Below are 23,775 nucleotides of genomic sequence, written 5' to 3' on the forward strand. Positions count from 1 at the left end.
CTCTCTGTAGCCATGGGAGAAGAGAGAGAAGAGGAGGGGCAAGGGAGGCAGTTGGGGCACAAAACGCCCCCGTGCTTGCCTTCCAGACAAGAGCTCACCATGGTTTTCATATAGAATGGGGCTGGAGAGGAAGGCAAGCAGTGGTTTGTGTGGCTGAGAAAGACAGGGTTTCAGCTGAGCCTGTCACCTTGGAGCATCTAAAGGGAGTCCGGACAAAGCTCTGGGTAGCAGTATTCTACCCAGGAGTCACTCAACCAGGACAGGCCAAGACTCCTGAGGGGGGTTGTGAGCCACCTGCCCACTGACACACACAGAGAGAGCACACAGAAAGGTCAGAAGGGTGGAGGTCGCCAAGCATCTCACAGCCCAGACAACTGGGCTTTAAAAGAAGGGGTCATTGTAGGTTCCATTTACCCCTGTGAGCCAACACCTCCCATAACCAAGGAAAGGAGAGCAGAATGCTGACTCCTGACCTCTGAGATTTGCTTCATGATCAGTCCTGGGGAAGTTAAGTTAGATCAAGATAAAAGATTCAAAGGCGCTTTCCAAGAATGTGAAATCTTCTTCAGTGGGACAGAGAAGGTCATCCTGGACCAGTGAGGCTGGGGCTGGGGGCACAAGGAAAGGAGCATGGGTATGTGGTTATGGAACATCAAGACCCAACTCCTCCATGTATCAGCTGCACTTCCACTAGCAATCCATTAGGCCTCAGTCTCCCCACCCATGAAATGGAGAGAATAAGTCCTGTCCTAACTCTCCAGGGTTCTTTTTTTTCTTTTTTTTTTTTTTCCAAATGAGAACTTGGTTGTGAAAATGTTCTATAAGAAGTTAAGTCCTATGCTAACAGAAGGTGAGGGTTACAACACCCACCTGGTCAGCTCATCCCTCACCTTTTCTACTGCTCCAGCCTCCTTTCTCACCCTCTCACTCCAGCCTTCTACCTCCCAAAGCATACCAGGCTCTCTCTCATTCCCCCATGAAGAAGCCTTCCTGAACACCTCCCCACACCTCCAGTCTAGGCCAAGTGCACCTCCCCACCCCAGCCCCATCAAATCTATTGCACTGTATTGTAATTGCATCCTTACTTCCCTCCATAAGACTGTAAGATAACAAGCACTCAAGCTGTCACCTAAGAAGCACTCAAATATTTATCAAATAAATAGGAAAACTCAGATCAATGTACAACTATTTCAGGGAGGCTAATATGAACCAATAAAAGCAGAAATATTTAATAATAAGGTATTCAAGAATGAATCAAAACCTTGCAAAGCACTGAGTTCCCCATCACTGAAGGTATTCAAGGAGATGCTCAAGGGTTGTCCACCAGGGTCATGAAAGGGATTCCAAAACTGGCAAGGAGTTTGGATTTGTCAGCTTTGTGTTTTATGTGCACTGCTGGTGGCATACCCAGTGATTTCAGGTGAGCCCCAGTCTAATATTTTATTTCTTAATAGGTATGTTTTCTCTTTATTTACTCTTACACTTCTTAGTAAATGATGCTGATTTTCCATTCATGGTATTTAAATAAAAGGATGAGTTGATTTAAAGGAAAATACTAAATAAATTAATAATACAAGTGTTATACAGATCTGATAAAATCAAGAAAGTGATATGCAAATGATGTCTGGGAAACATGGGACTGCAGGTGCGTTAAGGAGTCTTAAAGAATATATGACCCTCAGAAATAAAAATCTACTCAAATTTCCATCACTTTCCACTAAATTAAACCATAGTATAAATTTAAATGATGTAGAATGAGCTAGACTCTTAGCTAGGCAAGGGAGAATAGGCACTATCAGAAGAACCAAAAAGAGGGTGGCTCTCTCAAATGAAAGAAATTAATTACATAGAAAAAAAAGAGAAATAACTGTAGAAGTAGAAATGGCCTAAGAGGGTTGCCATATTTAGAAATATTGGGGACATAATTGTACTAAAAACTTATTCTTTATTTATCTGAAATTCAAATTTAACTAGGCATCCTGTATTCTATCTGGTAACCCTAAGTAACCATCCAAGCCGGAGGTGGTAAACAGGCTTGAGTCTATGTTATATCATCAACAGGCTGACAGTGGCTGCCAAGAGAAGTGGGTTAAGTCAGTGAAGAGAGTGTGGTGACCAATTATGTTATGTCTACAATTAGCACAGGAGGGGGAAAGTAATGGCACCAACGCATTCATTTATCTGCCATCCTGGGCTTGTCCAACTCCTCATTTTACACAATGAGGACCACGGAAGAGAAGACAAGGGACTTGCCCAGGCTCACAGCACAAGTCCACAGCTGGGCTGAGCTAAACTCATTTGCTGCTCCATGCTGCCTACTTGGAATCAAAACAGAATGCTACCAACGCCGTGATTATGTAATTTCAGACTACCCTCAGCAAGCATGACGACCCACGTCATCGGCCAGAATGCACACGGCCAGTCAATCCCTTCACCTGATCCAACTTATCATCATGACTACATTTGAATGCCTTAGAATAACATAAAAGATGTGAAACAAAATCCATTTACACCAAGAGAGTTCTGTTGAAGGAGAGATCGTTGCAACAGAAAGCACTCAAGGGTCTGAACTGCTGTGCTCTTCATGTAATATCTTGAGGGTGTTCAGTAGTATAATTTTACATTTGACTCTTGCTTTATTACAAGGCAGATATTTTACCTACCATTCATTGAACTGGATGGAATGAACTAAATTTGTGATTTCTTCTTTATCCTTCTGTTCTTCCCTTCTCTTTCTGGGCCTGAGGTTCCTTACTGCTAAAATAAGGAGACTGCACCAGGTGGATTTTTATTTCAGCTCTAAAATTTCATGATTTTGTAATTCTATGTTTAATTTACAAACCAAGGCAAATTCTCTCTTTAGGCGAGAAAATGAAAATCGCTGGATTAGAGACAACATTGCCAGAAGGGTTTTAAACCAGCCTCTCTCACAAAAAGAATTATTTAGTCTAATTGTTTTATGTCTCCATTTAGATATCAGCCTTTTACTTTCTGTTCTTCTTAATCAAGTTCATTCATTAGTATTCTCTTTCATTCAGTAAAGCTGTATTTTCTAGAAAAATTATAGATGCATTTTCCCTTTGACCCAGAAATCCCACTTCTAGGAATTCACCCCCAACTTACACTGGCACAAATATGACATATGGCCAAGGTTATTCCAACAGATTGGAAACAACCCAAATGTCTATTGATAGCGGACTGGCTGTACAAATTATAGTATATCCACACAAAGAAGTGCTATGCAGTTGTAAAAAGAATAAAGAATGTCTTTACATAGTGATAAAACAGTAAGCTCCAGGAAAATAAAGTAAAAAAAGCAACATGCCAAATAGCACATATAGTATGCTAGCTTTTGCATAAGGAGAAAAAAAATAAACACACACACATTTGTGCAAATTTGCAACAAGAAACACTGGAAGAATACATTTAAAACTAATAAAAATGGTTATCTACAGAGGTGGCATAGAACAGAGAGAGGCAAGTTGGATTGGAGACAAGAATTCTCTTTGAATGCTTCCCCAGAGGTCATACAATCAGTTAAAAATATAACACCAAAAATAAGACCCTTAAACACAGATCTACCTGCTTTGAAGTAATTCAATAAATCATAATCGAACTCATCCAACTGGATATGTACAAAGCCATTGCAGAATAAGCTGAAACAGTATAATTACTTAGATAAAGAAGAGAAACAAATATTTTAAAATGCCTTAAACCACGTTTTGCAATCATTTAGCCTAGTAAGAGAGGATCTGGGAAACAGTAACTCTAGATAGGCTAGTTTGGAGTGCAGCTAGTGGGAAAGCGTCAATCAGAAGGAAATTAATTTAATTAAAATTTAAATTAAATTTTCTTAAAATTTAATTTAAAAAGTTATATGTTTTAAAAATTAATTTAATTAACAACAACAAAAAATCAATCCCTGAAAACTGCAAACAAAGGCACTTAAGAGTATATTAAAAAATAATTTAAAAAAAAAGACTATATCAAATTGCTAATGTAATCACATGGAGAAAAATCTATAAGGGGACTTCTGGACACATCTTTATTGTCCAAATAAGGAGGGATATAGTCCCTTCCCCACCCCCAACCCCACACACATTCATAGCTTTTTATTGTGAGAATATTCAAACCTACAAAAAAGTTGAAAGAACAGTACAATGAACACCATATACCTTTCACCATTTGCCATTTCCCACATCTTCTTTCCTCTCTCTATAAATATACACATATATAATATACATACACAGAGAGATACACACATATGTACATGCACACACATGCACACGTTTTTGTTTTCAACATTTGAAATTAACTTGTAAACATTTTGACACTTTACTCCTAAATATTTCAGAATGCATCTCCTAATAATGACATTCTCCAGTATCATTACAGCATCATTATCACACTTACAAAAATGAGTAGTAATTCAGTATCATCTAATGTATAGTCCACATTCAGATTTCTTTGATTTTCCTAATATGCCCTTTACATTTTAAGAATTCAGGATCCAATCAACACACGAGGCTTGCATTTGATTGTTATATTTTTAAAGTCTCTTTTCATCTAGAACAGTCCTCTGCCCTTCTGCTGTTGTTCTTGTTTTCTGCAACCTTATTAAGTCACCAGGCCAGGTGACTTGCAGGATGTCCTACATTTGTGTGATTATCTTCTGATGCTCAGATTCAAATTTAAACATTATTTTGTTTAAAACATTAAATATTATATTTTCGACCTTAGTTCACTGCAAAAATCTAGAAGCAGTGAACCCCAGTAGCAATGAGCATACCTAGCACGCAGACTGTGGTTTCTAAATATGATTCCCCACCAGAAAGAATCAGGGATCCTTGGAGAAATGGCTGACTCCAAGTCTAAGGCAGGTAAAATATTAAGTACCCAAAATGACAGCAGAGAAAGGAGGAAGGGAGAGAATGGGGCAGGAGGAGGAAAGAAAGGGTCAAAAGGGAACACTCTTTTGTAGAGAAGAATATCAGCTTAAATGTGGAAGGAGGAAGAGAATTAGAAAATGACCATTTTGAAACTCCAATGTAATTTACAGTGATTCAGGCAAGGACCATCAATAGATGCTAAAACCATCAGGGGAAAGATCGTGGAGGACAGGATATTCACATGGTCTCAAAGTCTTACATCACAGATTACATAATAATTATTAAGGGAAAAAGGTATCTTCACAATAAATCTAGCAGATACCACTGTAACCAAGTGATCAAATTTAGCATCATTGACAATAGTTCAAACGTGGGCCTCCTGATGCAATGCACTGAGAAGATGATGTAAAAAATGTAGCTTAATCTTGCCAAAACTGTTTAACCTGAATCTAATTGTGAAGAAACAATCAAACAAATCCAGATTCTGGATTTTGGGGACATTTTATACAACAACTAGCTTGAGATTTTTAAGAAGGTCAATATTCTGAAAGCACCCCCCCCAAAAAAAAAGTAGGAGGGATATTCTAGGTTAAAGAAGACTAAGCACATGACGACAAATATAATTCATGCTCCCGGTTGGACCCTTGATCCCCTTCTACCCACCCCTACAAATAAATGACAAAAGGGACATTCTGGGGACAACTGGGGAAATTTGAATATGGACCATATATTAGGTAATATTATTGTACCACTGTTAGTTTTTTAGATGTGATAATTATACTACGGTTATGTAAGAGAATTTAATTATTCTTAGGAGATTCATGCTGACATATTTAGGGATGAAATGTCATTGAATCTGCAAAGTATTGTCAAGTGCTTTAACAAAAATTAAGTGCGTGTTCTGGCGGGGTCAGGTAGGGGAGAGAGAGGGAGAGGGAAATGCACACATGGCAAAAAGCAAACAACTGGTGAATCTAGGTAAAGGGTGTATGATGCTCATTGTACTTTTACCTTTTTTGGTGGGTTTGAAATTTTTCAAAATAAAAAACTGGAAGAAAATTTGGAGGAAAGGCAGAAACATAAGTAGAGCAGCAAAAACTGCTTTAATGTCTGCATTTAAAAAAATGTCTGCAACTGATTGGAATACAATCCATTTAATATACTTTATCCATGAATTCACAATGTTACTTACCTAAAAGTGAGAGATTGAGAAAGAAGGAACCCCAAAACAAAAACAAAACAAGAATTCCTGGAGGTTCTCCTATATTCCAGGCCACATGCCTGGCTCTGGGATTCTAGCTGCCAGCAAAGGAGATGTGGTCTCACCCTCATGGTGGGAGCTGACAACTCTCAGGCAAGCTGGACACTGAACTGGGAACTGAACCTGCAAGGATGCTGCAGGGCAGGGAGAGACAGGTGCCACGGATGTCTCTAGCAGAGGCAGTGATCTGGCTGGAAAGGCTTCCCAGAGAAGTGGTGTTGAAACTGAGAACTGAGCAAAGATCCCTTTTTGCTAGTATGGGTGCTGGGTTGATCCAGCACAGCTGCTTTGCTGTGCTGAGCGTCTACATAACCATGACTCTAGCAAGGGGCCTGGAGTTTCAGAAGACACCCAGGACTAGAAGGGAGCCATTTTCTGGTCACGCAAAGCCAACATGCCATCTTAGAAGTAACCAGGACAGTGCCATGTAACAGCTTGTGTGGGAACTTGGGGGAACTTTGAGAAAATTATGCTTATATCCATCCGCATTCGGGCATAACGTCTAAATAGTCATCTGACCTCAGATTGTTTTCCTCAAGTTGAGCGCTTCCTACTGTATAACGCTCAATCTTGGCATCATGGAAATAATCAATTATTTAATCTTCTTAGTAAACAGATTCAAAGCAAAAGCCTTCTGTATAATTCAAAATGAAAGTAGGCAATGCTCTATTAAAAAAGAATCAAGCCATTCATTACAAAACCACCTAGAGTAGAACTCTAAGTACCATATGCTTGAAATATTTAGTATGTTATTGATTTTCATGACAACCAGTCCATCTATTTTCTGAGTTGAAAAAAAGCATTCATTTTTTACATACAACAAGTTACTGGATGAGTAATAAGTTAAAAAGTGTGTGTGTGTGTGTGTGTGTGTGTGTGTGTGTGTGTGTGTGTGTCATAAATGATTTACAGGGAAAACACAGGTCTGCACAGACAGGCTCATGCCAGCATCACCTGCGGACAGGCAAGGTGGGCTGGGGAGGGGCCCCAGAGACTTGGAGGGAGCCTCCGTGGCCCCCACTTCTGCACCCTGAGGTCTGCTCACAGCAGGAGGCAAGGCAAGTCTTGCTCTTTGCATCTCACTTCCCTCATTCTGCCTCACTAGGATGATACCTGTTCTTCCTTCCCCACAGTGCTGCTCCAAGGACTAGATGAGGCTGTGAGTGTCGGTGTGCTTAGTGGATGCCAGCATGGACCCCAGAACCACTTCATCCTGGCAAGCCCCTGAGAGACACCCAACCTTTCTGTGCTTCCGTTTCTTCATCTGTGAAATGAGAAGAGTAGTGTCCAGCTCATAGGATTGGTGTGTAGAGGAAATGAGTTCATTTGGGCACAGTGTTTAGAACCATGCCTGCCCCACGGCCAAGGCCACTGAAATGCCGGCCAGTAGTACTACAAACTGGTTTTGTAACGTGCCACCCAGATGTGTTCATTCATGCTTTTTGAGCACCTACTCAGTGCCAGGTTCTGTGCAAGGCCCTTGGGGTACAGCCAAGGCTCAGACTGGCAAAGACTGTCCTGAAGGAGTTCACAGTGTGGTGGGTAACACTGAAACCTCATCAAAAAACTGCAATATACTGAAGAAAGGGCAGAGATGAAATAAGTGAAGAAAAGGCAAAGGGAGGGGGCAGGGACCTCCTGCAGCTGGGGAGCAGGGCTGTGGAAGATTAGGGAGTCTTCAAAGAGGTGGCACTTGAACTAAATATCAGAAATGCAGAGGACTCCACCAGGTGCAGAGGGGTAACAGAGAGGGCATTGGGCAGTGGACACAGCACAGGCAAAGGCCCCAGAGCTGCAGAGAGCAGGTTCTATCCCTTAGCACGCGGGGAATGGACTAGAGGGGGACTGAACAGAATGCTGGGGTCACATTTCTGCCGCCACTCACGGAATGACCTTATGCAGGATGCGTCGCCTGTCTGGGGTCACTTCCTTCACCTTAGAATGGAGGGTTCTCTGCCTGGAGAGCTCTTGGGGAGACTGCACGCCTAAGTGGTAAGTGGCTTAGGAATGGAAGGGGAACCAGGCCCCAACCCGTGAGCCGCTAGGGGAGGGAATCGCATGCAGGACCCAAGAGGGAAGCTAACAGGGTGAAGGCAGGTGCTGATGGCTTTGAGCCACAGGGGATACAGGGAATTGGGACTTGACGTTATAAAGGTTATCTGGCCCATCAACTGGCCCAACCCTCTCCCTTTACAATGGGAGACCCAGGAAGGGATGTACAGAGGCTACACAGACAGCTAGCCTTAGGGAGCTGGCCCCAGATCCCGGGAGGCAGATCAGGAGGCCACATGGGTGCTCTGGTCCTTGAAGGAGTGTGAGAGTGGGGCGGGGAACTGTGGGCATCATCTCAGGCCATCTCACAACCAGCTAGGGTCAGTACAGTGCCACTGCCACATCACAAATGAAAGGCTGAGAGTGGGAGCATAATCTGCCCAAGGCCTCAGCTGACAAGTGCCAGAGCCTGTATGGGAACCCCAGCCCATATGACCACAAGCCCAAGAAAAACAGCGGTATTATCAGTATTACAAGCTGACCAAGCACGTTAGCCCCTCTTGGCCTCTGTTTCCTCGTCTGTACAAATAGGCACAAGACCACTTTATCAAACAGGACGAGGATGGGGCGGGCAATGTCATACCACGACACAAACCCTGTACTTTTGTCCCAGAGCAGCTGCCCAGAAGCCACCAAGCACCCGGGGCCCTGTCTCATGCCAGTGTTACCGCAGTCCTGGGAGGAAAGCAGGCAGTTATGGATATGATGATGCTCAGGCTCCAGTAAGGGGGAGTGGTTTGTGGAAGGCTACCCAGCTGGAGATGGCAGGGCCGGGATGGGAAGCCAGGTATTCTCATGTTGACCCAGTGCCCTTTCCTTTGTTCCTTATTTGGAGCCACAGGTTCCCTCTGCACTTCTGGCCACTATGGGATCGGGGGCCTTTCTGGCTGAAAGAGACTCCCGGGTCAGCCTGTCACACTGAGGCTCAAGCACCACAGTTTGACAAGAGCCCCTGTGGTCCATGAGGCTGACTGCAGGGACGTCCAGAGGTGTTGAGAACACTGACTGCACCTGCACTTTCACTCTGACATTCCAAAAGCAGATCCTGGGACTGAATCAGTAGTTCTCTCCCCTAAGCCAACTGCCGTCTGAACACTTAGCCTCAAAACCCTTTCCCACTCAGCTGACACACCTGGCTGTCCTTCAGAAACTCCAGGTAATCCTGGGTGACAGGTACCTTTGATTGGCAAGGAACACCTAGGATCTTGTTAAAATTCAGAGTCAGGGTGGGTAGGTCTGGGGTGGGGCCTGGGAGTCTGCATTTCTAACATGCTCCCAGGTGCTGCTGCTGGACAGTGGACCACACTGCTTCAGAGAATCTCTAGACCAGTATTTCCTTGATGATAAGAACTAGCCAAGGCATTTGTTTAAAATCAGCTTCCCAGGCTTCTTCCCTGGAGATGCTGATCAGGGAAGCTGGAAATCTGACTTTTCACCAGTAAACCAGTACCCTGCCCCTACTCTGCCTCGCCTGATGAGTCCTACCATCAGATACACTTGAGAAACATTGCCTAGTCCAACCCCCTCATCTGGTGCCTGAATCCCCGCTGAGCATCCCCACCAGGAGCCATCCAGTCTCCACCTGAGGGTGGCCCGTCACCCTAAGGCAGGGGTTCTCACCCACTGCTGTGAATCAGAATCACCTGGAGCACTAGAAAAGCACTCAGAGACCAGGCTGCTAGAAATAGGACAGGGCCTGGTGAAGGTGACCAGCTCGTCCCCATTTGCATGAGCCTTTCCTGTCCACGTTTCCTGCTCCACATTTATTATTACTACCCCATTAGGTTGGTATTATACCCATTATACACATTTGTCCTCCTAGAGAGACTTACTTTTCTGATTCCCTTTCTAGTTCTTTCCAGATTCAACTTGTAATTCGAGACTCGACTCAACATAATCTGTGGTTGTGCTGCTTCCTAGCAGCATCAGCCGTACCGTAAGCAGTGCGAGTAATTTATTTATTTAGAATGAATTATTTATACCCAGCATACTTCCAGGCGGTGAAAGACGCATCAACAATAGGTCCATTGGAGTTGCACACTGGGAACTGATATTACTTTAGATACCATGGTCTTGAATTAAAAATGGGGGACAGAACCTTGAATTGAATCTTTTACCAGATGGACAGGAAAGATACAGGTTGGGTCCTTGGCAGGAATAGACTGGGAACCGCCATGCACTTGGTAGCATCGTGCCCTTTTTTCCTCTGCTTCTGTGAAAACTCAACCAGAAAAGAGCATGCGCACCTCTCACAGATGCCTTGGGCTTATTTGGCCTCTCCTGCAGGTTCTCTGTTTTAATTTTACTGTTCTGAGTCACCTTCGCGGTCTGTGATAGTTCATTTCATCCACAAAACTATGAATCTAGAGACAAATGGAGACATAATTTTTCACGGAGTTCCCTGCCCAGGGCCTGCCTGGCATCTCAGATGCCAAAAGCACCAGTAATGGTAATATGATCCTTAATCTGTAAGGAGCATCAGTGTGAAAAGGGCCACCACCTGCTCCACCTTCCCTGTCCTATCTGATGCTCTCAATGGCCCCAGAAGAAGGGCAGATTTAGTTAGCCCATTTCAGAGATGAGTTCAGTGAGGCTCCAGGAGGCTTGCCGATTTGCCCAAGGCTGCTGTCAGTGACAGACATAGGAGGGACAATTACCCAGAGCTTCTAGATTTTAGGCCTCAGTTCTGGCTACTATGCCCAACTGCTCTTCTGCCATATCCACCTGTCCTGGGGTGGCAGCGCTGGGCAGTGGAATTTGCACTGGTCTGGGAGAGTACACAGCAGGCACTACACTTGTTGAATAAAGGAATGAATAAATAAATATGAGCATGAATGAATGAGAACGGAACACTTCCCTTTCCCCACAGAAGATCAATGGGTCCTGCTAGAGCCCTGTTGAGGGCTCATGCTTCCTCCCACCCATTTGTATGCAAACCAATAGCTAGCAACCTTCCCTCCCCTCATGTATGACACTCCACCTGCTCCCAGAACCTTACTTTACTGGCATCCAATGTCACGGCCAGGAAGGTCTATCCATAGTCTCCAGTCCTCAGGGTCTCTCCCTCCCGCTTTACTTGGCCCATAATGCATGCCTTTAATATTTCTTCTTTTTCCTCCCCTACTTTTTTTTTTTTTAATGAATCCAGAAGGTGGAAGCACCTCATAGATTATTAATGTGCTAAATGGCCCCTCAAGAGACCAGCGCCAAGAAATGGCTCCAACCCATCCTGGATTATTGGCCTCCATTCTCTTTCTTAGAGAGCAGCACAGCAGCAGCAGCGGCAGTGAAGTTTCCAACTGTGGCTAATCACACTGTGGCTCCTGAGTGGTTTCTGATCAGGTCCACAGTCTCTGTCACTCCACGGCAAGGGTGTGGCAGCCACAAGGGCTGGGCAATGGTGGAGTTGTGGCCTGCTGGATTTTGACTCTTGGGGGCTGAGAAGCAGACGTTATGTGCACCTTGAGTGTCTTGCTGAAGAACCCCTATCCTGCCTCTGATGCCTTAAGTTTCAGGGTCTGCAGTGCCAGAGTAAGTAACCTTTGCTGTTGATGCAAAACAGGGGCTATAATCGGAGGAGGTCTGCTCCTGGGGAGGAGTCCTTGTCATTGTAACATTATCACATCATAACATTGTACCAGCAGCTACTGTTTTGTAGTCTATAAAGGTGCTTTCACCTAAAAGAGGAAAAGCCTTCACTGATTCTCACAACTGCACAAAACATATTAGGCTAATTTGCTATTCCCATTTTACATAAGAGAAAAGTGAGGCTGAGAAAGATAAAATAAAACCATAGTGTAATTACAAAGCACTGGAGAGTGAGCCATGGGACCCAGCTTTGCTGTTACTGTGAGAACTTGGTAAGATCCTACTCACTTTGGGCCTCTGCTTCCCAGTCTGTGCAACAGGGAGACTGGACCCAATGACTGCTAAGACCTTATGTCTTTCTATGAATCTACCTCAAATTCCACAAACCACAGCTAAGTAAGAAACAATCTTTTGATTTCTCAGGCAACCTACAGCTTTAATAAGATAATCACATGAGAAAATCAAGTCAGATGACAAAATTTCTGTTCCTATAAAGGAAATGGCATCGACCGATAGTTTAGAGCTATGTTGGAACTCAGTAAATAGCAAAGGGCTTGATTTGAGGGTTTTCACAGATTTGGTTTTTTAAATGTCAAAACCAAGCATGACTTAGTTTTTTCAGAAATCAAGTCCTAAATGTGCCAACAGTTACACACTTAGTTTTTTCAAAAATCAAGTCCTAAATGTGCCAACAGTTACACAGAGTCAAGGTTCTCCTGTCTACATGCCCTCCTCACTTCCACTCCCTCACATGAGCTTGGCCAAGGAGACAACCCCATCACACAAACTGAAATGTTCCTGCCCGGGAAGGTCCTCAAGGGAGTGCCAAGGCAGGCCAGGAAGCAGGGTGGGCTGCCGAGGGGAGTCTTGGGATGGTGCCAGGAGAAATGCATCTACAATTTAATAATCTGCCGCAGCTGCCTTTTTAAAGGACAGGCTCTGCGGGATACGGTTCTTGATGAAATAGTGTTTGCAACTTCCTGCGAGCAGCCCTTTATCCCTTCAGGAATCTGACTTTACTTTCATCAGCAAGACTATTTCTCTTTGCAAGCTGAGGCAACTATCATCTCACTCCCAAGAAGGAAGGAGTTTTGTCCTGGTCTTAGGGTGTGAACTCCCGCTGGCCACATCTCGTGTACCTTTGCTGGCTTTGCCTCCATCTCTTGTTCAAGCTACCCTGCCTCCATCTTCCCCACCCAGCGCTAAATCCTCCTGCTTCCCAGGCTCTGTGCTTTCAGAAGGACAGACTATGTTGGTGGGAGCTTTGTAGAACTTCTCCAAAAATGTGCAAGGCAGGGTCAGAAGCAAGCCACCTTCAGATCTCTGAGGAAAGGATTCTGAGGGAGTCTGAAAACATTTCCAAAGGAAGCATATTAGTTCAAAAGCATCAGGGCCAGAGATGGGAGATGTGAGCTGAGGCCGTGCCATAGATCATTTCAGGTGCCCTTTATGTCCTTTTACCAAGGGGCTGCAGTTGAAAAGCCCTTGGGTTCCTCTAGGTCTGGCAGGCTCTGATGATCTGCCCTCATCATTAGGGATGAGCCTGAGGCCTAGAAGGCAGGCATCCAGCCCTCTGTCGGCAAACATGCCCAGGTACCCCTCAGCACCTAAGTCAGGACTGCACCAGGCCCTGACCTAGGGCAGCTTGAGGCCGGGCGGGCGCAGGCACAGGGCAGCAAACACCATGCAAGGGCTCTGCAGGTAAAGGAGCACAGGGGAAGGAAAAGGAAGCTCCACAGAGGAAGGGGCAGCCAAACTGCACCCTGCCAGGTGGAGAGACCACGGCAGAGAGAACAGCCTGTAAGTGGATGGGGGCTTGAAGGAGCAGGTGGGTGGCAAAGAGAGGAGCAAGATGAAGGAGCACCTTTTGCCACACCACAGGCTGTGGGCTTTGTCCTGGGGATGTTTGCATCCCCTGCTATCTCCTCCATGTCCTCTTTCTAACAGCGGCTGTGTAAATTGAAATTCTGTGGACCAGGAGCACTTGTCAGAGTCCTGATGTCTGGGAGATGAGCCGGACTTAGAGATCACCTGGCCTAAGCAAGTTCCCAGGAACAAACTGCATCCACGTCACCTGAACTGCTGGTACTGAAATGGCAGTGGGGGTGAGATGTGGGGTCCACAGTCCTTTAAGGATTTGATGAATCCCTTAATCTGGACCTGCTCAGAATGGAGCTTGGGAATCTGCATTAACACAAGCACATCCTTGGCCCCCATAAATGACTCTCACCATATAGTGTGAGAGCCAGCAACCTGGTGTATGCCTACTCTATGGATTAAATCTCAGCAACAGTGGGACTGGATGAGACTAGAATGTTCGGGGAACCTCCGGCAACGGGACCTCACTACTTCATAGCCAGGCAGCCTGCTCCACACCAGATGCCTCCAGCAGCAAAGGCTTGCTTGCAGGGAGTGGAGGACCCTGCTCCCCTCTAACTTCAGCCTTGCTCCTGCATCTCCCCACCTACATCTCAGAGACCCAGCAAAATCTCTCAAAGAGCTGCAGGTCTGGAGGCTAAGATTTCTCCCTCCTTCCCAGGGCCCTGCATGTTCTCCAGTCTGAACATGCTCAGCTCTCCAACAGCCAGAACCTGACCCTCTCCAGATGCCTCCCAGGTTATGCCCTGGTGAGTCTCTCCCAGTGTGAGGCCCAGATCTGAGCCCCGACCCTGGGTGGGGTCTGACCAGGAGGACAGGGACAAGCCTGCACTGCATGCCCTGGACTCCATGAAGGTCCTCGCGTCTAGTTGGAGGAGCTGACGCTCCCAGTGACTCACATCACGTCTTAAACAATGTTAGCCTCTCGACACAGCAACCATGAATCAAGAAGCCCAGCAAAAAGCAAAAGTTAAATTTAACTGATTTTAGCACCAGGGTAAATTTTCACCCCTTTGTGGCGCAAATCCCTATTTTTGTAGTACCAGGAAACAGAAACAACTGATTATGCATTCCAGGCTGTCTCGGTCCAGAAAGCATTGTTCCCCCAAAAGGCAGTCAGTGCTCCTTTTCAATTACACAAATTACATGCATTTTCCCATTTGTGAAACTCTGTTTCGGAGCCCAGTTTTGAATAAGTTAAGGGATTGATCAAATCCCTTGGGTGACATCAGACCCACTCACCCCAGTCCTCTACCATCTCTTCAAACAAGCTCAACCTCCAGGAGGTGGGGAGCGGGCGGGAGGTCCCCAGAATCTGGTCCTGTGTTAGCAGATGGGGCTGTGTTCCCCCAGCGTGGGGGGAGGAAGAAATCTTCCAGGGCTACTCTCCATCAGGACCCACATCCTTGTTCCTACATCCCCCTGCTTGACTTCTCAGGCTGGGAGAAGTCTGTTCTCCTTGGCTCACCCTGTGATTCAGGTCCCCAGAACTCTCCAAACTGCCGGGCACCGTCCAGTTTAGCCCCTCAGTGTCCCTCATCTGTGCATAGCTGGAGCCCTGGATCTGCCCAGGTGTCTAGTAGCACCAGACACCTGGTGGACTGAGCACGAGAATTACCCACAAGAGCCTGTCGACAACACATAGGGATTCTGCTGAGGTGGAGGTTGAGGATCTGCATTTTTCTCCCAAGTCCTCGGCCTCCCCATGGTCAAGTCCACATTGTGAGAAACTCCACCATGGAGGGTTTCAGGCTCCCAGTCTATCCCCTGAACTTAGTTCAGTTTAGCACTCAGTGAGGACCTACTGGGGTACTAGGCCCTGTGCAAGGCGCTGGCAACTAAGAGGCGAAGAAAACAAGAGTCCCTGCCCCCAAGAAGCTTACGGTCTAGTAGGGAACACCCAGATATAGAATAAACTATTCTCCACAGAATGTAATTCATTTAATAATGGAACACCGTATGCAATATAGAAGTGATGTAGAACCATGCACGTTCCTCGATCTTCTTTTCACTATCACTCTCCTAAGAAACCTTTAAGCATTTTTTCCTAATCCCACCCCACTCATGAAATTGTAATATCACAGATATACTGTATATCCATTTATGCACCATAAGTGTACCTGTGCATTATACATAAAAAGAGTGAGACTTTTTGCCCTCTTCCCACAAGAATGAATTTTCACCCGCTTGAGGGAGATGACCCCCAACTGAGAAGGCATTGTTTAGGAGGGAACAATTAATTCACTTAGGGATGGGAGGCACAGAAGGAAAGAGATCAGGAAAGGCATCACAGAGGAAGCAGCACCTATCCAGGGTTTTGAAGGATGAGCAGGAGTTCAGCAAAACAGAGAAGGGACTCAGCATCTAGCTAGCCTCCCTTGCTGGGCAACCTGAGCTCCTGCTTTCCTCCCAGAATTCCTCCTTCCTGTGGAAGCCAGCCTCCAAGATGGTCCCTAGTGATCTTCGCCTCCTGCTATAGCTTGTATAGTCCTCTCCCTCATAAATAAGAGTTAAATTTGTGATCAATAGAATACGGCAGAAATAATGATATGCAAACTCTGAAGCTAGATACAAAAAACCTCTGCAGTCTCTACTTTAGTCTCCTAGATGACTCGTTTTGGGGGAGGCCAGCTGCCATGCCATGAGGACCCTCTAGCAGCATTATGGAGAGGCCCCCATGGGGAAGCCCCAATTTGCCAGCCATGTAAGGGGACCATGCTGGGAGCAGACCCTCCAGTCCCAAGCAAGCCTTCAGATGATGCCGGCCCCCAGCCTCCAAGTCTGCCAGCTGGACCTCAAACATCTTGGAGCAGGCGCAAGCCATTCTGTGGGTTTGAATTCCTGACCCACAGAAGTAATGGAATAATAAATGATTATTGTTGTTTTAAGCCGCTAGGTTTTAAGATGATTGTTACACAGCAATAAATAATACACCCCACATCTCATAACCCAAGTTTCTGCCTTATCAGCTCCTCTAGGCTGGAGGCCCTCTTTTGCATGCTGAGGCTGGGAAGCTCTAGCTGCCAAGCCAAGAGTTTGCAACACTGTGCTTGCTCCTGCAGCTCCTAGAGAATTCTGAGGGGCAGACAGTTTTAAGTGAGGCTCAGAGAAGGTCAGGAAGCTCCCTGGATTCCCCTGGGTGGGGATTTTACAGGAAGCTTGGTCTCTCACGTCTGGGCAAAATATCCATCTGCAGACCCTTCCCTCCCTCCCTCCCTTCCTCCCTCCCTCCCTCCCTCTGACCATTCAACATCTAATAAGGTCTGTGAAGTGTCAGGCACCAGGAAAAACAGGAGTAACTCAGGCCTCATTTCCGTTCTCAAGGAATCCATAGCTCAATGAAATACATCCCCACATATGCCAAGCCCTAAGAGGGGGAAAGGTAGACAGGCTTGGGGGTGGTGGGCTATGTACATGCTCTGCTAGAAGTAAACAGGAGGAAGTGAGAGAAAGAATTTCTAGAGGGCTACTTTAGATAGTGCAATAAGAAAAGGCTTCCTGGAAGAGGCAGCATTTAAGCTGGGTCTCTGAGAACGGGTAGGACTTGGCATACAGGTCATGGGGAGAAGGGGATGTTTCAAGTGGTGGGAACAGTGTTTCAGGAAAGACAAGGAATGCTAAGTAGTTGGGGTATTCAACTAAGGGAATAGCAGGAGATGGGGCAGGGGTGTCAACAACAATAAAACAAGAAACACTTAGTGCTTAGGACATGCCAGGGCACAGTTCTAATCCCTATTTAATAAATTTAGCCCACACAGCAGCCCTATGAGGTCAGTCCCTTGCTTTTACAGATGGGAGGCTGAGGCTCAGAGAGGCAGCGCCTGGCCCTGACCAGCAGGAGTCTGGCGTGCTCCTCAGTACTCAGGAGAGAAAGCTCAAGGGCAGAGAAGGTGCATGACTCCACCAAGGTCTCACGGCTGTCGGTGGGCACCGCAGGGTTGGAAGCCAGGCTCCCCCGGCACACTGAGCCATGCTGGTTACCAGCTACGTGGTTAGGTTTGCACCAAAGCACGCTGAGCTGCTTTTCTGGCCTCATCCACTGTTGCATCCGCCCACCCTCAGCATGGCCTGCTCCGGCCACAGAGAATGACTCACTGCTCTCCAAGCCCACACTCCTTCCCACCCCCTGCTTTTGCATGCCCAGTTTCCTCTGTCAGCAGCGCTCTCCTCCACGTCTCCAGCTGTCCAACGCCCTCTCCTCCTTCGCAGCCAGCTCCCTATCACCTCCCCTGAGAAGGCTTCCTGAACCCAGGGCTGAGTGGGTGGGTGGCTCTCCCCTGGGACCCCACTCTTCCCTTATCACAGCTCTGCTATGGCCGCCTCCCACCTCCCCTCTGGGACACGAGCTTGGGGCTCTACCCCCAGCGCCCCACATACACAGGCTGGACTCAGAAAGTACGTCAGTCAATGTGAGCAGAACGAAACCAGATCCCCCCGTGGTCTGGCACCTGCCCACCCCTTCATTCTCATTCTCACCACCCTGACTCCCCACCCACCATGCTCTAGCCCCACTGCCCTCTTTTCCGTTCCCTGAACAAGCCAAGTTTGTTCCCATCACAGGCTGTCTGCATTTGCTATTCCATCCTGACGTGGAATACTCTTCATCCAACCAACTCCTCTCACCCTTCAGGTCTGAGTTCAATTGTCACCTCCTCTAAGAGGCCTTTCCTGACTGCCTCGAGGCGGCCATTATTTATCCCATCACCCTGTTTACTTCTACCCTAGCCATTTCCTTACCGCAATCTTATCTCAAGGGCCAAACTGCCTGAGTTTAAATCCTGGCTCTATTACCTATGAGCTGAGGGTCCTTGGGCAAGTTACTTAGCCTCTGTGTGCCTTGGTCTCCTTATCTATAAAATGGGATGATGATAATACCAACAGCATAATACCAACAGTTGTAAGGAGTACATGAGTTAATGACAATACGTGCTCAGAACAGTGTCTGGTATGTTATAAGCCCGACATACATACTATACAAGTATTGCTCTTAGTGTTATTACTTAATTGTTTATTTGCTTGTTGCCTGCCTCCCTCCTAGAATGTAAGCTCTGAACAGGTAGGGACCATGTCTGTCCTGTTCAGCACTATATCCCCAGTGTCTATCCAAATTCCAGACACACAGTAAGTTGCATTATATTTATTGGATGCATGAATGGATGATGGATGATGAATGGGTGACGGATGGATGGATGAAGCAAAGAAGTAAAACATGTTCCTGGGCCACAACTCATCGTGGGGTCTCATCTTTCTACACTTCTCTCTCACATTCTAAATAACAGCTAACACTGGTGAGTTTCACCTACATCAGACCATACATTCACTGGTGGAACATTCAAAAGCATATAACATTTGCCAGTGTAAAGAGTGAATAACAGCCAAGAGCCCCAGTAAAGGCTTAACCAAGGAGAAAGGCAGTCTTAGTGGACAAAATAATTTCAGTGAGGGAGGGAGGTTTGGATCATCTAGTTAAAGAAATAGTGAGAGCAGGTCTCTGAGGCCTGAAGGTCTAGGGTGTACTTGGGGAAAGGTGGGTTGTTTAGAGGGGCTGAGGCATGGAGTGAGTGGCAGGGATAGGAAATGAGGCTGGACAGGAAGACTGGATGGATGTTGACAGCCCTGAAAGTCGGGCTAGGGAGTCACTGCAATATTTCAAACACACAGTGATGGTGTCAGGGCTACCCTTTAGAGCCCCACTGTGTCAGCCAGGACAGACCAGAGGATCAAGCCAGGAGGTAGGGGCAGCGGGAGGCTGTGTAATCATTCAGGAAAGAGTATGGGAGGTCTGAACCGAGCAACTTAGGAACCATGTTGGGCAAGGAACCATTTCTGAGAAAGACCGGTGGCCAAAGACAGTTCCTCAACCAAAGGTAGCCCGGACCTTACCTGTACCAGATTCCAGCCTTGGAGGGACTCTGCGATGATGGACGTAACAGATGGACAGACTCCTCCAAACACCATCAAGTGGTTCGGCCCATATTTTATTGCGTCGTAGAAGGCTTTCAACCCCTTTGCATTATCACACTAGGAGCAACACAAAGAAAGAGAAGCCCAAATTAGAAACAGCTTTCCCCAGGGACAAGAGCCCAACAGTGGAGTCACACAAACAAAACTTCCTCATGGGAAACCTGGGTTTCAGTTCTCTCACTGTGAGGCCTCTCTTTAAGCCAGTCCTGAGCCCATGCTGTGAGCTCAGTGAGGTGTGGTCTTGGTACCCCTCTTCCCAGCTCTCCTCCCTCTGAGTGCCCTCCAAATCTAGGACTTTAGGCTCCCCAGCTATCTCCCTTCAGAGCACACTGAGGAATGGGCCCCCAAATTCCTCACCCTGGGCCTCTCCCATCATGGTCATCTATATTTTAAAAGAAGATAAATCCACACCCATTAGGATGGCTATTATCAAAAAAGCAGAAAACAACTAGTATTGGCAAGGGTGTGGAGAAAGTGGAATCTTTGTGCATTGCTGCTAGGGATATAAAGTGGTGCAGCTGCAACAGAAAACAGTACTACAGTTCCTCAAAACAGAATTAAACAGAATTATTATATGATCCAGAATTCTGCTTCTGGGTATATACCCCCAAGAACTGAAAGCAGGGATTCAAAGAGATATCTGTACACCCATGTTCACAGCAGCATTATTCACAGTAGCCAAAAAGTGTAAACAACCCAAATATCCATCAAGAGATGAATGGTTGAACAAACTGTGGTTTATACATACAATGGAGTATTTTTCTGCCTTAAAAAGGAAGGGAATTCTGACACATGCTATAACACGGATGAAACCTGAAGACACTATGCTAAGTGAGATAAGCCAGACACAAAAGGACAAATGTTGTATGATTCCACTTAGATGAGGTACCTAGAATAGTCAAATTCATAAAGACAGAAAGTAGGATAGTGGTTACCAGGGACTAGAGGAGGAGGAAACAGGGAGTTAGTGTTTAATGGGTACAGTTTCAGTGAGGGTAACATTCCGGAAATGGATGGAGGTGATGGTTGCACAACAGTGTGAATGTACTTAATGTCACTGAACTGTACACCTAAAAATAAAGTGGCACATTTTATGTTATATACATTTTATCACAATAAAAAAGGAGGAGGAGGAGAAGGAGAATGAGGTGAATCTAAAGGAAAGAATCTGTTCAGCAGACACTTGCCAAGCACCACTCTGTGTTCAGCCCAGGGCTGGATGCTGAGGAAACAGAGAAATTGGACACAGCCCTGCCAAGCAGCTCGCACATGAGAGAGGAAAACAGATCCTGGCGACCCGCTATGGAAGTGAACAAGGACAAATGTCCGCAGATGTCGGGCATCAGTTACGGCTCACCTCCCTCTTCTCCACTTCCATCACTCTCATCAAGCCGTGTGGCCGGCTCTCCCCTGGACAGAGCCATTGGCTGCGAACTGGGCGTCTTGCTCCTCCTGAGACCCAGTTAAGCCCATTCATCACCTAGCAGTCTGAGGCCCCTTTGTAAAACATAAATTAGTCCCCTTTTTACTCTGCTGCTTTCTGTGCACTTAAAACCCAAACTCCTATCAGAATATAATTCTCAAAAGGTTAAAAACATAATTCTCATGAAAATCAATAGTGGGTACATGTCAACCTTTTATCTAACTAATAAAGGGCATCTGCAGGATGACAAAGTCGATTCAAAAGAAAATTTGGGAAACAGGGATTTTTACAGTGAATGCAAAATAAGAAATACGATTGCTAAGTTAGATACAAAACTGGTTGGTGTCCTATAGGGCAATAAAACTATCATCTTTGGGGACAGAAAAAGAAATCATTGAAAACCAGCACATCTTATCAATATTAGAGAATTGTAAGATGCCTTAAATTCCCCCAGTCAGATGACCCTAAGGAAGGGCTGTTAGAAAATGCTCTAAGTGTTAGGCTAACTGGTTATATAATAACTGTTTTATATTATTTACAAGTTTGGTATGATATTCTTCACCATCCTTATCATAATGCATGCAGGAAGCCACAAGATCCGGCCCTGCCTCCCACTCTGATCTGATTTCCCTCCACTCTCTTCCTTGCTCACCAAGTACAGCCTTACCAGCCTCCTTTTTAATCCTTGAAAGGAAAAGCAATTTCCGTCCTGCCTCTGGGCCTTTGCACTTGCTGTTTTCTTTGCTGGGAATAATATTCACTCGGTTCTCAGCATGGCTCACTCATCATTCAAGTCTCAGCTTAGCCATTACCTCCTTAGGGAATTCATCACTGTTGCCCTACCCAAAATGGTCCTCACCCCCAGTCACTCTCTAAGATGCCATTCTAGTTAATATAGCTCCCAAAATTATCTGAAATCATCTTGTCTATTTTTGTTTGTCTGCATATTGACTGTCCTTTAATTAAAATCTAAGCCCTCTGAGGACAAGGCTTTTTGGTCATTGCTTCTACTGCTGTCTCCCCAGAGTTTATACAGGCGCCTTAGTAAGGATCTGCTGGATGCCTGAGGGGGCCCTCTGACCTCCCTGCATCTGTTTCTCCCCTCTCTTTCTACTTCCATGTGTCTCTCCTTATTTTTGTCTTACTCTGTCTCCCTGCCCCTTCCCCTCAGTGACCATAATGTGGGAACAGAGTGGGTTAACATTTGTTGCTCTCTCCTTGTCTATTTGAGAGACTCTGGACTGAGATCCACGGTGGGCGTCAAGAGGAATAGAAACGTGAGTCTGATTCAGTTCCTGGCCTCAGAGAGCTCACTGCCCAGTGAGACAGGGGCACGGGTGGCCCCAGCATGTGATGAACAGGGCTCAGTGCTGGGGCAGAGGCACCATGGGGAAGCACCAGGGAGGGCTCTGGGGGCAGGGGTGTGTAAGACTGAGGATGAGGGCAAAGTGGCCCGGGCTAAGGCTAAGGAGCGCTCTGAACGCCAGCCTACAGAGTTTGGATAGTACCTTGGAGAGATTCAGGAAATGATTTAATTTTAAAATTTTAATTTAATTTAAAAATTGGCCAAGTTAATTTTCTTGCCAAGAAAGACAGAAGGAGAGAAAGATGGAAAGGAAGGAAGAAAGAAGGAAGGAGGGAGGTCGGGGGGAAGAAAGATGAAATTCTTATTGCTTCTTGGGGCCCTCTATTAACTGTTCCTGTTTCTTGATTGAAAGCAACACTTCCCACCCTCGGTGGAGCACAAGTGGATATAACACAGTAGTTCATGTTTTAATTGTTTCTAACATGATTTACTGAATCATTTTCCATTTTAATACATTCCTATAATGATTTTAGCTTGCTTTGGTAATCTGTACTAATGACAGTGATGATACAGTACCACAAGATTTATAATCAAAGTTGCACTGAAATAATATTAGCAACAATGAACTTATTAATACCTGTTTGCTCAGAAAACATTTCTCCAGTACCTAGTCCCTGTAAGACTCTTCAATAATAATGATGCCCTGGCTTCTCACAAATATATACCTTCTGAATAAGTCAACTCAAAAATCTGAGCATATTTGACCACTGGTATTTGAGCTGCAAAAGTTTATCTGACTCAGTTTTCACCAAACCGTGTGGAAGGCAGAATTCTGGCTCCCATGACCCCCTTCGTCTTACTCTCATGCATATGTTATATTACATGGCAAATGGGACTTTGCAGATGTAGTTAAGGTTAACGATCAGCTGACCTTAAAGTTTTATCCAGGTGGCCCAATGTATTCACACAAGCCCTGAAAAGCAGGAAAGTTTTTTTGGCTGAGAGCAGCAGGGAAATCAGAGATTCAAAGCACGAGATGTATTTGATGTGCCATTGTTGGTTTGAAGTTGAAGGGGGACCTCAGTCCTACAATCGCAAAAAACTGAATTCTGCCAACAACCTGAATAGTTGGGCCTCCAGATAAGAACCCAGCCCAGCTGACTCCTTGATTTTGGCCTTCAAAAGCCCTGAGCAGAGGGCCCAGCAGAGTCATGCAGGTCTGGACTTCTGGCCCATGAATGGTGAGACAATGCACGGTTGTGGTTTAAGCCACTAAATTTGTGGTCATTTGTTACAGCATCAATAGAAAACTAATGTGGTGAAGTAAAATGAGAAAAATTAGAATAATACAGTAAGATTTTCCTTAACGTTAAATGTATTCCATTTAGAGAACAATCCTTAACATAAAGATAAG

General features: G+C 45.7%; 1 protein-coding gene across 1 annotated transcript in view; it reads right to left on the minus strand.

Moving 5' to 3' along the window:
* GABBR2 (gamma-aminobutyric acid type B receptor subunit 2) overlaps window positions 1-23,775 on the minus strand; it is a 375,844-nt gene that overhangs the window by 241,896 nt on the left and 110,173 nt on the right. Inside the window, exon 2 of the mRNA XM_059070981.2 lies at window positions 19,552-19,689. Coding sequence (XP_058926964.1) covers window positions 19,552-19,689 — 138 coding nt within the window. The remainder of the gene's footprint in view (window positions 1-19,551; window positions 19,690-23,775) is intronic.

The sequence above is a fragment of the Kogia breviceps genome, chromosome 8, assembly GCF_026419965.1.
Source record: "Kogia breviceps isolate mKogBre1 chromosome 8, mKogBre1 haplotype 1, whole genome shotgun sequence".
NCBI classification, from domain to species: domain Eukaryota; kingdom Metazoa; phylum Chordata; class Mammalia; order Artiodactyla; family Physeteridae; genus Kogia; species Kogia breviceps.